The following is a 16,130-nucleotide window of genomic DNA, read 5'->3' as shown; positions in this document are numbered from 1 at the left end:
TTCCCCAAAGGGAGTTTGTATGTGCCTCCGTCGCCAAAGTGCCTGCCTGTGTAGTGCTCAGTTGGTTTTCAGCTCAGTTTCAGTTTATTTCGAACATGCATACAATACAATTACAATGTAGTGCATCACATATTTCCAGTTGTTTGGTGATGAAATTAACTAATTTAACTGTAATGTATTAAACTAATTATAAAGCCTTAGTTTTATTCGCATAATAAAACTATTCAAAGGCTATTTTCCTTTGAATAATTTGCTCGTCCTAAGATGCAAATTTTGCTGCTTTTGCTACGTCTCAAACTTGCTAAAAGTAAATTCTAGATTATAATTCATGCATCTCTCACCTGGTAGTAGACACTTGTGGTCATGGACCAACAGGCTGGTCGACTTTCACGTCCCCTCAGATGGCGAAATAGACCCCAAAATATACTTTCTGAAGGAACTCTTTTTTTTAACCCTTTGTGAGGACTGTGTTTGAATCTTCATCTAAACGGAATTATGTGAGTGTCCCGTTGGACGGCATACCAGCGAGAGTGGAAATATTACAGTAAGTGTTTTTGTTATAACGGTTTATTATGGTTAGTTTGTAAGTTTAGCACCTAGCAATGCTGCGGATGCAATAGAGTCACAATGAAACTGCATCCATCACTCGGCTTCCTCAACTTATTGCTCAACCTCTTTGTGTTTGGGCTCAAAAATATAAAGTCCTAGATCATATTTTTTCCAAATGTAATCATTGTTGGCTCTCACAAAGTCGGCTTGATTAGCAATGTTGTTGATGTGGAAGGGATTTTTGGTTCGAGCGCTATGTCACACACTCACGTGACTGGCTTCCTCGTTATCCCTCAAAAGGGCTCGGGAATCTTCGTGAGATTGATTCATTTTGATCATATCTATTTATCAGCAAACTTTGAAAGTCTTGTGGTGTCATAAATCAGATACATATGAAAATAGCTTCAATATAGACACAACTTGTTTTTCCACTCTACTGGTACTTCAAGGAGTGGGACTATCCAGGACTAGATGTAGTGTGATCAAACAACCACCAGATACCATCTGTGAGCAGATTAAAAAAAAAGGTAAATGGTCTGTTTTTATAACACTTTGCTATACCTGGAATTGTACTCAAAGCGCTTTACATTACACGTCACATTCACCCATTCACACACACATTCACACACTGATGGCAGAAGCTGCCATGCAAGGCGCTAACCACGACCCATCAGGAGGGTGAAGTGTCTTGCCCAAGAACACAACAGCCATGACTAGGATGGCGGAAGCAGGAATCGAACCTCGAACCCTAAAGTTGCTGGCACGGCCGGTCTACTATCTTCTCCACGCTTCCGTAATACCATATCATCTCTTTTGCTTTAGGACATGGGTGTCAAACTCTGGCCAGTGGGCCAAAATTGGCCCGTCGTGTAATTTCACTTGGCCCTTCCGGCGATATGAAATTAACACTAGAGCTGGCCCACCGATTATATACAGCGGCGGTGCCGAGGTAACACCTCATTCACCGCTAATTCTCATACTTGCCAACCCTCCCGGGAAACTCCAAAGTTTCAGTGCCCCTACCTAAAATCGTCATGTCCGCTTTTAATCCAGTCCAACTAGTACTGGCCCAGTCACATAATAAGTGCGGCTTCTGAACGCACACAAGTGAATGCAATGCATACTTGATCAACAGTGATACAGGTTACACTGATGGTGTCCATATAAATAACGTTAACACTGTTAGAAATATACGCCACACTGTGAACCCACACCAAACAAGAATGACAAACACATTTCGGGAGAACATCCGCACCGTAACACAACAGAACAAATACCCAGAACCCCTTGCAGCACTAACTCTTCCGGGACACTACAATATACACCCCCGATTCCCCAACCCCGCCCACCTCAACCGACGCATAATAAATATGGCAGTGCCATGTTGGCATTTTTTACATTGTTTAATGCATCCAGCGGGGCATCACACCAATGTTAGGCATAATATTGTGTTAATTCCACGACTGTATATATTGGTATCGGTTGATATCGGAATCGGTAATTAAGAGTTGGACAATATCGGAATATCGGCAAAAAAGCCATCGGACTAATTTTTACTAATAACACAAACTTGTTTTTAAATGTATTTACATTTTTTTAGCATTAAAATATATATATGCATCATCAACAATTATGCAAAATTATACGATGTCTTATTGACCACCCTCTAGCCACGCCCCCCACATGTAGATTTCAAGCTGGGGGAAACTCTGAATATCTACAATTTCTTCAGATAAAACAAAGTGTTATAGCACAGTGATACTGGAATGCTGCCAAAAAAATCCAGTCCGGTTCTGAATCTATTATAGCACTTGATGTATTTTATGTATTTGAAATGATTAATGCTCAACTGTGTTGGTATTCATACAGCATCGACTCTAAAGAATTGACTATTTAGCATCCCAATATGCTCTAGCCCAGTGGTTCTTAACCTTGTTGGAGGTACCGAACCCCACCAGTTTCATATGCACATTCACAGAACCCTTCTTTAGTGAAAAATATTTTTTTTTTTTTTTAATTCAAGACAAAGTTATATGTTTTCGGTAACACTTTAGTATGGGGAACATATTCTAAGTAACAAAGACTTAATTTAGAGTTTTTTGGACACCAGGGGAACATATTCCAAGTAGTAACGACTTAATTTAGAGTTATTTGGTTAGGATTAGGGTTAGAGGGTTAGGGCCAGGGTTAGAGGGTTAGGGTTACAATAAGGCCATGCCGAATAAGGCATTAATAAGTACTTAATAATGACTAGTTAAGAGCCAATATGTTACTAATTTGCATGTTAATAAGCAACTAATTAATGGTGAATATGTTCCCCATACTAAAGTGTTACCATGTTTTATTACTGGTGCACAAAATGAACCGTGCATGAACATCACCTTGTTCAAAGAACAAAACCAACACAGTGCATAAACTCACAACAAATTACACACCTGAAAATCAGTCTGACTTCTGCTGTTGCCGTATCCGTAATACGCCGATAGGGAGAAGTTTTTATTTACACGATGAGTCGGGTGTGTCTTGACCTCCGCCGAACCCCTGAGCCCGACTCAGCGAACCCCTAGGGTTCGATCGAACCCAGGTTAAGAACCACTGCTCTAGCCTTTTTAGAAATCCCCCAAAGAGCCTGCTCTAAATCCGCCCCTAAACTGTCTTGGGACAAGAGCCAATTAACTAATATTCATAAAGTTTGTGGCGAACTTGCTGTCCTCCAACAATGTCCCGCCTATGTCCACATCCCAACTTCCTATCACCTACTTTTTGACACGAGGATGTAAATGTGAGGTATGGCGATTCATTAAATCCAGTTGGTCGGATCAGAAGTGTGTTGGGGAGGAAGTACACAGTGGTGGTGGAGGGGGCGAGGGGATCACTGCCAACTGACAGGCCCTTGCCTGCTCCGTTTGTTTAAAGGGTTTGTAAAAGCAGCAGCCTTATCTCATCCGAACTGACAAAAGCCTGCCCTCTACCCCCAAATTAAATTGGACCCGTAGCCGTGTGATGAAATCAGCTGGCAGGCGGAAAATTCGGGCCGTCAATCACAGCGGCGTCTGATAAGAAGAACAGGTGCGGAGTCCCGGTGTGGAAACCTGCGCTCTCATTGCGCCTTGACACCCGGGTGATAACTCAGTGATGCAGGCCCCTACATTCGGCAACCTCCCCCCAGCTCCTGAGCCCCCACGGATCGGATCTGGTCCCAGCCCGATGCCCTTTACTCTGCTCCATGCTTGGTCACAGACGTACAAAATTGAAGGTATATGTTTCAGTCACAGCAATCTAGTAAATACAGGAGCATTGGTATGAACATTCACACTGTAATATGCATAGTAAAAGGTAACATGTGTAATGTGCATGTACAGTATGTGAGTAATGTGAGCAAAATATGTCCTAACCATTTTTCCTGATTTAGGAGGCGGACATTATATCTTTGTGCTACAGTAAACTATGATGTTTTGTATTTACAATGCATCTAGAACATGGGTGTCAAACTCTGGCCCGCGGGCCAAATTTGGCCCGCCGTGTAATTTCATTTGGCCCTTGAGGCAATATCAAATTAACATTAGAGCTGGCCCGCCGGTATTATACAGCGGCGGTGCCCCTGTAACACCGCATTCACCGCATTCACCGCTAATACTCATACTTACCAACCCTCCCGATTTTCAGTGACCCTCTCAAAAGTCTCCCAGGGCAACCATTCTCCCGAATTTCTCCCGATTTCCACTCGGACAACAAAATTGGGGGCGTGCCTTAAAGGCACTGCCTCTAGCCTCCTCTACAACCTGTCGTCACGTCTGCTTTTCCTCCATACAAACAGCGTGCCGGCCCCTGTCACATTACATATGCTGCTTCTACACACACATAAGTGAATGCAAGGCATACTTGATCAACAGCCATAGAGGTCACACTAAGGGTGGCCGCATAAACAACTTTAACACTGTTACAAATATGCGCCACACTGTGAACCCACACCAAACAAGAATGACAAACACATTTCGGGAGAACATCCGCACCGTAACACAACATAAACACAACAGAACAAATACCCAGAACCCCTTACAGCACTAACTCTTCCGGGACGCTACATTATACACCCCCCGCTACCACCAAACCCCGCCCACCTGATCATTTAGGCATCCCAGAAAAGATGGCAGGTATCTGGCTTGGGCACATCAGATTAGATCAGTGTGTCGCAAACTAAGCAGTAAAAAGGCCTGAATGGTTGATTTATTCATTGTTATTTTATTTTCAAATTTATTAGCCTGTGGAAAAGTTAATGTTGATATTTACCTCAGAAAGCAGCAAATAAAAAAGAGGCATTCAATTTTTTAGTTAAATTTTATTTAATATACCATTTATGTTTTTTCGTTTGTTTTTTGAAAGTTGATTTTGCACTATTAAAGGCTTACTGAAATGAATTGTTTTTATTGAAACGGGAAGAGCAGATCCATTCTGTGTCATACCTGATCATTTCGCGATATTGCCATATTTTTGCTGAAAGAATTTAGTAGAGAAAATCGACGATAAAGTTCGCAACTTTTGCTCGCTGATAAAAAAAGCCTTGCCTGTACCGGAAGTAGCGTGACGTCACAGGAGCTAGTATTCCTCACAATTCCCCGTTGTTTACAATGAAGCGAGAGATTCGGAGCGACAAAGATATTCGGAGCGACAAAGCGACGATTACCCCATTAATTTGAGCGAGGATGAAAGATTCGTAGATGAGGAACGTTACAGTGAAGGACTTGAGAGGCAGTGATGGACGTATCTTTTTTCACTCTGACCGTAACTTAGGTACAAGCTGGCTCATTGGATTCCACACTCTCTCCTTTTTCTTTTGTGGATCACGGATTTGTATTTTAAACCACCTCGGATACTATATCATCTTGAAAATGAGAGTCGAGCACGCGAAATGGACATTTAAAGTGACTTTTATCTCCACGACAATACATCAGTGACACACTTAGCTACTGAGCTAACGTGATAGCATCGTTCTCAAATGAAGATAGAAACAAAATAAATAAACCCCTGACTGGAAGGATAGACAGAAGACCAACAATACTCTTAAACCATGTACGTGTAACTACACGGTTAAAAATTCTCATCCTGGTAAGGCTTAACAATGCTGTTGCTAACGACGCTAAGGCTAATTTAGCAACTTAGCAACCGGACCTCACAGAACTATGATAAAAACATTAGCGCTCCACCTACGCCAGCCAGCCCTCATCTGCTCATCAACAGCCGTGCTCACCTGCATTCCAGCGATCGACGGCGCGACGAAGGTTTGGCGGCAAGCATCGGCTAGGCGTAGTAAGTAGTCCTTGTTGTGTTGCTGTAAGTATTGTACTTAGCCGCTAATACACCGATCGATCCCACCTACAACGTTCTTCTTTGCAGCCTCCATTGTTCATTAAACAAATTGCAAAAGATTCACCAACACAGATGTCCAGAATATTGTGGAATTTTGTCGAAGAAAACAAGAGGTTTTTATATCGGGTCAGATGGGGTACAACCACTTCCGTGGTTTTTGTGACCTCACGCGCATAAATCATATCCAAAGGAGTTTTTCAACCGGAAGTGTGGCGGGAATTTTAAAATTGCACTTTATAAGTTAACCCGGCCGTATTGGCATGTGTTTCAAGGTTAAGATTTCATCATTGATATATAAACTATCAGACTGCGTGGTCGGTAGTAGTGGGTTTCAGTAGGCCTTTAAGTTATATGTCATGTCTGTTCATGTTTTTGTTTTGGCCATGTGTTTGTTTTTTTTGGACACTTTCTTAGTTCCTGGTTTCACTTCCTTGTTTGGTTTGGTTTCCATGGTCACCCATTAGTTTTCACCTGTCATGTCACGCACCTGTTTTACGTTTTGAGTCACGCACCTGTTTGTTCCAATCATGTCACTGTTATTTAAGTCTACCTTTGTTCATCACTCGTTCTGCCTGCATTGTGTTTGTCACGCGTTTATGTCAAGTAAGTGTTTGATTATGCCATGTCATCCATGCCAAGTAATTAAGCTTCATGTGTTTTAGGCACGCTTGCCTTTTTGCTTTATTGTTTGCGTGTGTGATAGTTTTAGTGATTTATGTTGAATAAATCCAAGCTCACCTTCACGCTGTCGTCCGGAGCCGTTTTTTGCATGGGAAGAACAACCCCGCAGCCAGCTGCGACCCCCCCACGTGACATTATATAAGCGTTGCTTGTTCCATATTCAGTGTTAAAGCAAATCAGTGTAGCAAACTGAGCAATAATTAACGTTTTATTCATGCACTTTCTCTTGGTACTTCAAGGCTTGAATGTTTGATTCATTCATTATTGTTATTTTATTTTCAAATGTATTATTAGCCTGTGGAAAAAGTTTATTTTGGTATTTACCTCAGAAGGCTGCAAATAGAAAAGAGGACTTCAATTTTTCATTTAAATTTTATTTGATATGCCATTGATATTTTTGAATTATTATTATTATTTGAAACTCGATTTTGCATGTCACTATAAAGTTATATAAGCCTTGCTTAATCAATATTCAATGCAAAACTTGTTTGGGTCCCTGTTAAAAGGTTAATTTGTTCAACCTCGGCCCGCGGCTTTGTTCAGTTTTAAATTTTGGCCCATTCTGTATTTGAGTTTGACACCCCTGCTCTAGAAAGTCTTCACGCTTCACTTTTTCCACATTTTGTCACGTTATCACCTTATTCCAAAATGGAATTAAATAATTTTTGTCCTCAAAATTCTACAGACAATACCCCATAATGACAATGTGAAAAAGTGTTTTTTATTTTTTATTATTTTTCAAATGTATTAAAAAAAACATTAATTTAAATATTCACAGCCTTTGCTTAATACTTTGTTGATACACCTTTGGCAGCAATTACAGCCTCAAGTATTTTGGAATACGATGTCACGCGCTTGTATTAGGGCAGTTTCGCCCATTCCTCTTCGCAGCACCTCTAAAGCTTTATCAGATTGGATGGAAATTGCTGGTTTTCATCCAGGATGTCTCTGTACATTGCTGCATTCATTTTAGTCTAGTTAGGGTTTGTCTAGCATTCCTCTGTAGAGAGGGAGAGTGATCCTTTTAGAAGGACAACCATCTCTACAGCAATCCACCAATCAGGCCTGTATGGTATAGTGGTCAGACCGATTCAAGGTTCAAGGTTTTATTCGTCACATGCCGAGTACACCACAGTGAAATGCTTTTTTCCATGCTCTTCAGATATTGCGTACATTGGGATCCAAACACTAGTTGCTGAATCTAATACATTAAATACAAAAAATACAAAAAATTGAATAGCTCTGATGTACATTAAGACAATAAGTTGCACAATAAGTCCCAGTAGTTATGGTAGAAGTATCAGTACAAGTAAAAGTACAGTAGTCACATACAGTACCAGTGCAATTTCAAATAGTATAACAGTATATACAGTATAACAAATAGTATAACAGTATATACAGTACTGCGATGAGGTGGCGACTTGTCCAGGGTGTACCCCGCCTTCCGCCCGATTGTAGCTGAGATAGGCTCCAGCGCCCCCCGCGACCCCGAAGGGAATAAGCGGTAGAAAATGGATGGATGGATGGATGGATATATACAGTATACACAGTATATACAGTATAGGAAGTAATAAATATTATGGTGTCTACAGTTATTTTGTCAGTTGAGTAGAAACCATTTCCTATTCAAATGTTTGCCAAAATGCACCAGAAAGACTCAGACGATGGCAAACAAAATGACCTGGTCTGATGAGACAAATATTGAACTCTTTAACGTGACTGGCAGGCTTCATGATTGGAGGAAACCAGTCCAATACCAGCCCTACAGTGAAACATTGTGGTGGCAGCATCATGCTGTGGGGATGTTTTCCGGCGGCAGGAACTGGGAGACTAGTCAGGATGGAGGGAAATGCAGCAATGTACAGATGAAAACCAGAGCTTTCCATCAACCCGATGGAGCTTTTAAGGTGCCGCAAAGAGAAATGGGTGAAATTGCCCAAATATACACTACCGTTCAAAAGTTTGGGGTCACCCAAACAATTTTGTGGAATAGCCTTCATTTCTAAGAACAAGAATAGACTGTCGAGTTTCAGATGAAAGATCTCTTTTTCTGGCTATTTTGAGCGTTTAATTGACCCCACAAATGTGATGCTCCAGAAACTCAATCTGCTCAAAGGAAGGTCAGTTTTGTAGCTTCTGTAACGAGCTAAACTGTTTTCAGATGTGTGAACATGATTGCACAAGGGTTTTCTAATCATCAATTAGCCTTCTGAGCCTATGAGCAAACACATTGTACCATTAGAACACTGGAGTGATAGTTGCTGGAAATGGGCCTCTATACACCTATGTAGATATTGCGCCAAAAACCAGACATTTGCAGCTAGAATCGTCATTTACCACATTAGCAATGTATAGAGTGTATTTCTTTAAAGTTAAGACTAGTTTAAAGTTATCTTCATTGAAAAGTACAGTGCTTTTCCTTCAAAAATAAGGACATTTCAATGTGACCCCAAACTTTTGAACGGTAGTGTAGGTGTACCGAGATTGTGGCATCGTATTAAAAAGACTTGCGGTTGTAATTGCAGCCAAAGTTGCAACAATAAAGTACTGAGCAAAGACTGTGAATATTTATGTACATGTGATTTTTTTATTTATAAAACATTTGTAAAAAAACAAAACAAAAAACAACAACTTTTCTTTCCGCCCGAATGCAGCTGAGATCCCAAGCGGTAGAAAATGGATGGGTGGATAATGTCATTATGGGGTAATGTCTGTAGAATTGTAAGCACAAACATGATTTTTATTCCATTTTGGAATAAAACTAACATAACAAAATGCGGAAAGAGTGAAGCGCTGTAAATACTTTCCAGATGCACTGTAAGATGGATCACAGTTTAAATCACATTTAACCATAACCCTGTGGGTTATGGTCAAATTACTCTGGAAGACACGCTAGCATAAAGGTACATACAATTGATGAATTGATTTACGTAGACCCCGACTTAAACAAGTTGAAAAACTTATTCGGGTGTTGCCATTTAGTGGTCAATTGTACGGAATATGTACTGAACTGTGCAATCTACTAATAAAAGTTTCAATCAATCAATCAAAAACAAACATTCTCATATTTTGGCTGCACAAGTTTAAGCCGCAGGGGCTCTTGTTGGTTCATAAATTTAAAGGGGAACTGCACTTTTTTTTGCAATTTTGTCTATCATTTACAATCCTTATGTGAGACAAGTACACATTTTTCTTTTTTATGCATTTTATCTCATAAATATAACACTTCCAAAAGTCAACTAACAATGGAGTCAATGGGAGTTGCTCTATTAAGGCGCTCTAAAAACATCCAGAGACCTCCATCAAGGTTTTATATACATGCTGTAAGTAAGTGTGTAATTTAGTAAACGGCACATTCATAATATATATTTTCATATTGTTTTGTTCATTTTAGATTATACGGTGGTGCATTAATTTCACAAACGCATCACAACGTTCGCTTGTTCCTTCAACAACAACACTACTAGGGGCAGCGTGGCGAAATTGGTAGAGTGGCCGTGCCAGCAATCGGAGGGTTGCTGGTTACTGGGGTTCAATCCCCACCTTCTACCTTCCTAGTCATGTCTGTTGTGTCCTTGGGCAAGACACTTCACCCTTGCTCCTGATGGCTGCTGGTTAGCGCCTTGCATGGCAGCTCCCGCCATCAGTGTGTGAATGTGTGTGTGAATGGGTGAATGTGGAAATACTTTCAAAGCGCTTTGAGTACCTTGAAGGTAGAAAAGCGCTATACAAGTATAACCCATTTATTATTTACTTACGCCAGACTTGGTGAGAGACAACAAACATAATAATATAATAACTTATACTGTACAATGTCTGCTTTCACTAGAATACCAACTGATTGGATGTTCATATATCGCCGTTTAGATCAGGGGTCCCCAAACTACGGCCCGCGGGCCGGATCCGGCCCCGCAGCATCCAAAATCCGGCCCACGGGAAGTCCCAAGTAAAATAAATATATATATATATTTTTTAAATGTTTTAATTTTTTTATTTTTTATCTTTCCTTTCCAATTTATTTTCTACCGCTTGTTACTCTCGGTGTCTCCATGCGCTCAGGCCAATCATACTGTCTAAAAATGAATTTTCCCATCGATAACGTGACAATGTTAAATGTTGATTACCTTCATTAATGTTAATTGATGTTAAATGACAAAACGGATTATAAAGACAATGTATATGTGTACAGTATATATACATATATATATATATATATATATATATATATATATATATATATATATATATATATATATATATATATATATATATATATATATATATATATATATATATATACATATATATATATATATATATATATATACAGCCCGGCCCCCGGCCAAATTTTTTTAACCCAATGCGGCCCCCGATTTAAAAAGTTTGGGGACCCCTGGTTCAGATCCTTGCAAAGTGTTAAAAAACAATTGGGTGCAAATTACCGTCTTTTCATACCCTATTTTCCGCACTATAAGGTTTGATTGATTGATTGATTGAGACTTGTATTAGTAGGTTGCACAGTGAAGTACATATTCCATACAATTGACCACTAAATGGTAACACCCGAATAAGTTTTTCAACTTGTTTAAGTCGGGGTCCGCTTAAATTGATTCATGATACAGATATATACTATCAGATATATACTATCATCATAATACAGTCATCACACACCGGTGCACCGGCTTATAAGGCGCACCTTCAATGAATGGCATATTTCAAAACGTTGTTCATATATAAGGCGCACCGGATTATAAGGCGCACCTATGCATCCATTAGATGGAGCTGCGCTAAAGGGAATGTCAACAAAACAGTCAGATAGGTCAGCCAAACTTTATTAATAGATTACAAACCAGCGTTCTGACAACTCTGTTCACTCCCAAAATGAATAAACAGCTGATTTACTTGTGTTACGGTAAATCAAACGTTAGTGCAATCACAATATAGTAACACTCGAAATAGTGCATAGCAATAACAATATATCAATAACTCAACGTTGCTCAAACGTTAATGTCACCCAACACAACACACAAAATAAACATGTAAAGCTCACTTTATGAAGTTATTCCTCATCCACGAATCGCTCGAATTCTTCTTCTTCAGTGTCCGAATTAAACAGTCGGGCGAATACGGCATCCAAAATGCCCGGCTCCGTCTCATCGAAGTCGTCACTAATCGAGTCAGTGTCGCTGCTGTTGTCTAGCAGGTCAGTGACAAGTTTTGCCTTTCTGAAAGCTCGGACCACAGTTGAGACTGATATATCAGCCCAGGCATTTACGATCCACTGGCAGATAGTGGCGTATGTCGTCCGGCGCTGTCTCCCTGTCTTGGTGAACGTGCGTTCGCCTTCTGTCATCCGTGTTCTACTGCGTGGCTGATCGCTTTGAGTTTAAACTCTTCATTGTAAGCGTGTCTCTTAATAGGAGCCATTTTGGGGTCTTTACATAAACACACAAATGGAAATGAAACGTCTTATATCCCAGCATGCACCGCGCGCTTCTTCTTTTACGGGGGCGGCTGCTTACCATAGAAGAACTTCTTCTTCTACGGGGAAAATGAAGTTGGCGGCTGCTTACCGTAGAAGAAGAAGCGCTTCTTCTTCTTTGGGGAAAAAGAAGTTGGCGGCTGTTTACCGTAGTTGTGAGACCTAAACTTTATGAAAATTAAGTTTAGGTTTGTTGTGGCTCAATATTGGTCCATATATAAGGCGCACCGGATTATAAGGCACACTGTCAGCTTTTGACAAAATTGGAGGGTTTTAGGTGCGCCTTATAGTGCGGAAAATACGGTACCTTTCTCGCCATGTCCGGGTCAAAGCTGAATGTCAAAGTAGGCCAACTTCTCGGTTTATGGCCATAATCTTCTACTATCCAGGTGCTAAGCATGATTTATAATCTAGAATTAACTTTCACCAGCTCAGAGGGGATACATCAGCTCACCGGCTGATGTCAATATAACAACATAAGCTAGTTGCCTCTCTGTGATCAATGCAGCGCTAAGAGTAGGTTCTAGGTTTGTACGGTATACCGGTATTAGTATAGTACTGCGAAACTAATTAATCATATTCGGTACTATATCGTCTCTAAAAAGTACCGTTTTCCCACCCCCCAGCATCTGCGTCGTCGTCACGTCGTGACATTGTTAGTTTACGAGCAGACAGAAAAATGGAGAACGGATGCATTTTGGCTCAAAAACTAACGATAAAGGTGAAGTTATAACACTGAAACGCCCTCGGGAAGAGATGCTGTATGACATGGCTAGCTAGCTAGCCGCTAAAGTCCAGCCCCAGTCGGCAGTGTTTTAGCTACTTCTAAATCACTAATCCTCGCCTCCATGGTGACAAATACAGTAAGTTTCTTACAAGTATCATCCCTGCAGGACGAGGAATAGCTAAACATGCTTCACTACACACCGTAGCTCACCGGCGTCACCGCTCACGACGCCGTTCCTGAATGTAAACAAACCCCATCGCTGGATCTACACATGACATCTACTGTAATGATACCAAGTACAATAGTGTATCTAGTACAGGGGTCACCAACGCGGTGCCCGCGGGCACCAGGTAGCCCGTAAGGACCAGATGAGTAGCCCGCTGGCCTGTTCTAAAAATAGCTCAAATAGCAGCACTTATCAGTGAGCTGTCTCTATTTTTAAAATTTTATTTATTTACTAGCAAGCTGGTCTCGCTTTGCTTGACATTTTTAATTCTAAGAGAGACAAAACTCAAATAGAATTTGAAAATCCAAGAAAATATTTTAAAGACTTGGTCTTCACTAACTGACAAAGAAACAGATAACAGATTTGGTGTCCAGTTCAAAGTGTGACATGATTTATTTAAAAATTTGAGAGTTGACTTTTGTATTTTACATGAGTTATTATTTGTACAAACATGGTGCAATGTAATTCATGATTTGTTAAAAAATGTTAGTGGCTAGCTAGTTAAAATGGGATATTGTGATTTCACAAGACTGTCTTAGAAGTGATCGTTTGAAAATGTTCAATTTGAAAAATGTACACTTAGAGAAAATATAAAAATAAAGTGTTGTATATTGATATTTATCTGTTTCTATATATATTTATTGTGAGAAATCATTAAGATGATCAGTGTTTCAACAAAGATAAATATCATTAATTATTAATAATAACATAGAGTTAAAGGTAAATTGAGCAAATTGGCTATTACTGGCAATTTATTTAAGTGTGTATCAAACTGGTAGCCCTTCGCATTAATCAGTACCCAAGAAGTAGCTCTTGGTTTCAAAAAGGTTGGTGACCCCTGATCTAGTAGATACTGCTATGATTACATCTATATTTTTTTAGCATCGCAAAATCTTCTTTTGTTTTTTTAACATTTATATTATGTTTATAACTCAGGAAATATGTCCCTGGACACATGAGGACTTTGAATATGACCAATGTAGGATCCTGTAACGACTTGGTATCAGATCGATACCCAAATGTGTGGTATCGTCCAAAACTAATGTAAAGCATCCAAACAACAGAAGAATAAGTGATTATTACATTTTAACAGAAGTGTAGATAGAACATGTTAAAAGACAAAGTAAGCAGGTATTAACATGAAATGTACAAGTTTGCTTACTTACTAATAAAAAAAAAGTTGTCTTGTATGTTCACTATTTTATTTAAGGAAAACCCGGAATAAGAAACATATGTTTAATGTACCGTACGATTTTTTGTTAAAATAAAGCCAATAATGTAAATTTTTTTGGTCCCCTTTATTTAGAAAAGTACCGAAAAGTACTGAAAAGTATCGAAATACATTTTGGTACCAGTATCAAAATATTGGTATAGAGACAACACTAGTAGGTTTTTAACGTTAGCGTTCATAACAATATCGCTAATACTTGATTATAATTCAGGTCACGAAATATAACTGGAATATTGTTGGCCGCTTTTTGGATGTTTTTTTGAGGGTTTTATGGGCGCAATAGACGCCATGACTTCCGTTAGCTGACTTTTATTTACGTCTATTTAGGAGTTAGAATGAATTTTAAAAAAACATTTGTACTCGTCTCTCATAAGGATTGTGAATTATAGGCAACATTAAAAAAAGTAAAGTTCCCCTTTAACGAAAAGTAATGCCAGTAGCCTACTCGGGGAGGTCATTTTGCGCTTTCTTCATCCTCCTTTCTCCTGCACTACAACCGCTCAATTCATCTTCTTTGGCGCGCAGCGTTCTGGCCTTTTGGGGACCACTAGTGGTGGTGGACTTCTGTTCCGTGCAACGGCTGTTTTCTTAATCGATAGCTAGGTAGATATTATGTGGCAATAGTGAGTCCATAACATGCTGAATTGTTGATTGAGTGATTGCGGGAGTGAGTTTGATTTATTACCAAATGTATTGGTCCACTGTGACCTGTTCGGCAATTTCATTGGTGTGATGTGAGGAGGCATGTGAAGCTTGTGAAACCGGACCAACCCATAAATCACCTGCAGCAATGTATAATGCACAGGGTTAAAAATGTGGGAAACATTTCTGGAAATTACGGTATGAGTCTCACCTGGGGTCATGTCAAGATGTTTCGCTTAATGGCGACCATATTTTTCAATGAATTTTGCTCAAATTTCACACGCATGTGCTTGTCTGCCCCCTGAAGATATATACTCAATTCCATGGTGATGCAGCAAAATACCCTTGAGTTACAGTGTGTTGTTTTCCAGAGTGCAATGAGCTGTATGAGAAATTTTAAGTCAATCCGATTTATGGGGGTCAAACTGTTGGGTTTTAATAACAGTGCCACCCTGTGGTGTATTTGTCAGAAGCATAACACAGGCCACACAATCCGGGTGCATGTTTTGACAAATGATCACCCTTTTGTGTGCAGAGGTTCAAGAAGAAAAGAGTTATGTTACAGTACAAACAAAAAAATAGGACACAGTACTGTATTGGATCCAAAATTAACTGACCTGTACTGTTTGAGGTCTTAAGACTAAAAATCGATTACCTCACACTAACAGTCTGCACCACATACTGTATGTTCTCTCCTTAATCTCGATAAATGTATTATACGTTTTTTGTTCTGTTTGGGTTCAGTTTTGAGTTTCTAATAGCCTTATTGGCCTTTGTGCAATTTTATGTAATCTCTTCCTAATTCTGAGATGTTCAATTAATACGGCGAAAAAGAAAACAAAGAGCTATTGTCATCTCATTGTTGCGAGTTAAAAGGAGTCTCCTTTCAAACGCTGTCTCGTCTGCTCTTCCTCCCGTCTCCCTCCCGTCACTCTTTCTTGTGCTTTTCTCCGCTCTCCCATTCTCTTTTGTCCGCCCATCTGTGTTCTGGTCTCAGGCTTTGTGAGTTTTGATAACCCATCCAGCGCCCAAGCAGCCATCCAGGCCATGAACGGCTTTCAAATAGGCATGAAGAGGCTGAAGGTGCAGCTAAAGCGGCCAAAGGACGCCAACCGACCTTACTGACTGGTCTGCAGTCTGGATGAAGGTATGAGGACACCTCAAGCCCAACACTCCGCCTGTTCTCTTACCTATTCTTAATGGTCAATTTGCTTTGATGTTGTCG

At 39.9% G+C, this 16,130-nt stretch overlaps 1 protein-coding gene across 6 annotated transcripts in view; it reads left to right on the top strand.

Annotated features, from left to right (window-relative positions):
- Positions 1-16,130, top strand: part of celf6 (CUGBP Elav-like family member 6) — a 439,773-nt gene that overhangs the window by 399,078 nt on the left and 24,565 nt on the right. For 5 of the 6 annotated variants that reach the window (XM_062023933.1, XM_062023931.1, XM_062023930.1 and 2 more), the window contains one exon: positions 15,903-16,052. The exons of the other annotated variant lie outside the window; for it this stretch is intronic. In XM_062023933.1, coding sequence (XP_061879917.1) covers positions 15,903-16,030 — 128 coding nt within the window. In that variant the 3' untranslated portion in view covers positions 16,031-16,052. The remainder of the gene's footprint in view (positions 1-15,902; positions 16,053-16,130) is intronic. 6 annotated transcript variants of the gene reach the window in all.

The sequence above is a fragment of the Entelurus aequoreus genome, linkage group LG02, assembly GCF_033978785.1.
Source record: "Entelurus aequoreus isolate RoL-2023_Sb linkage group LG02, RoL_Eaeq_v1.1, whole genome shotgun sequence".
NCBI lineage: Eukaryota > Metazoa > Chordata > Actinopteri > Syngnathiformes > Syngnathidae > Entelurus > Entelurus aequoreus.
Note: the sequence above shows the minus strand (reverse complement) of the source record. Positions and strands in the feature narration are given on the sequence as shown.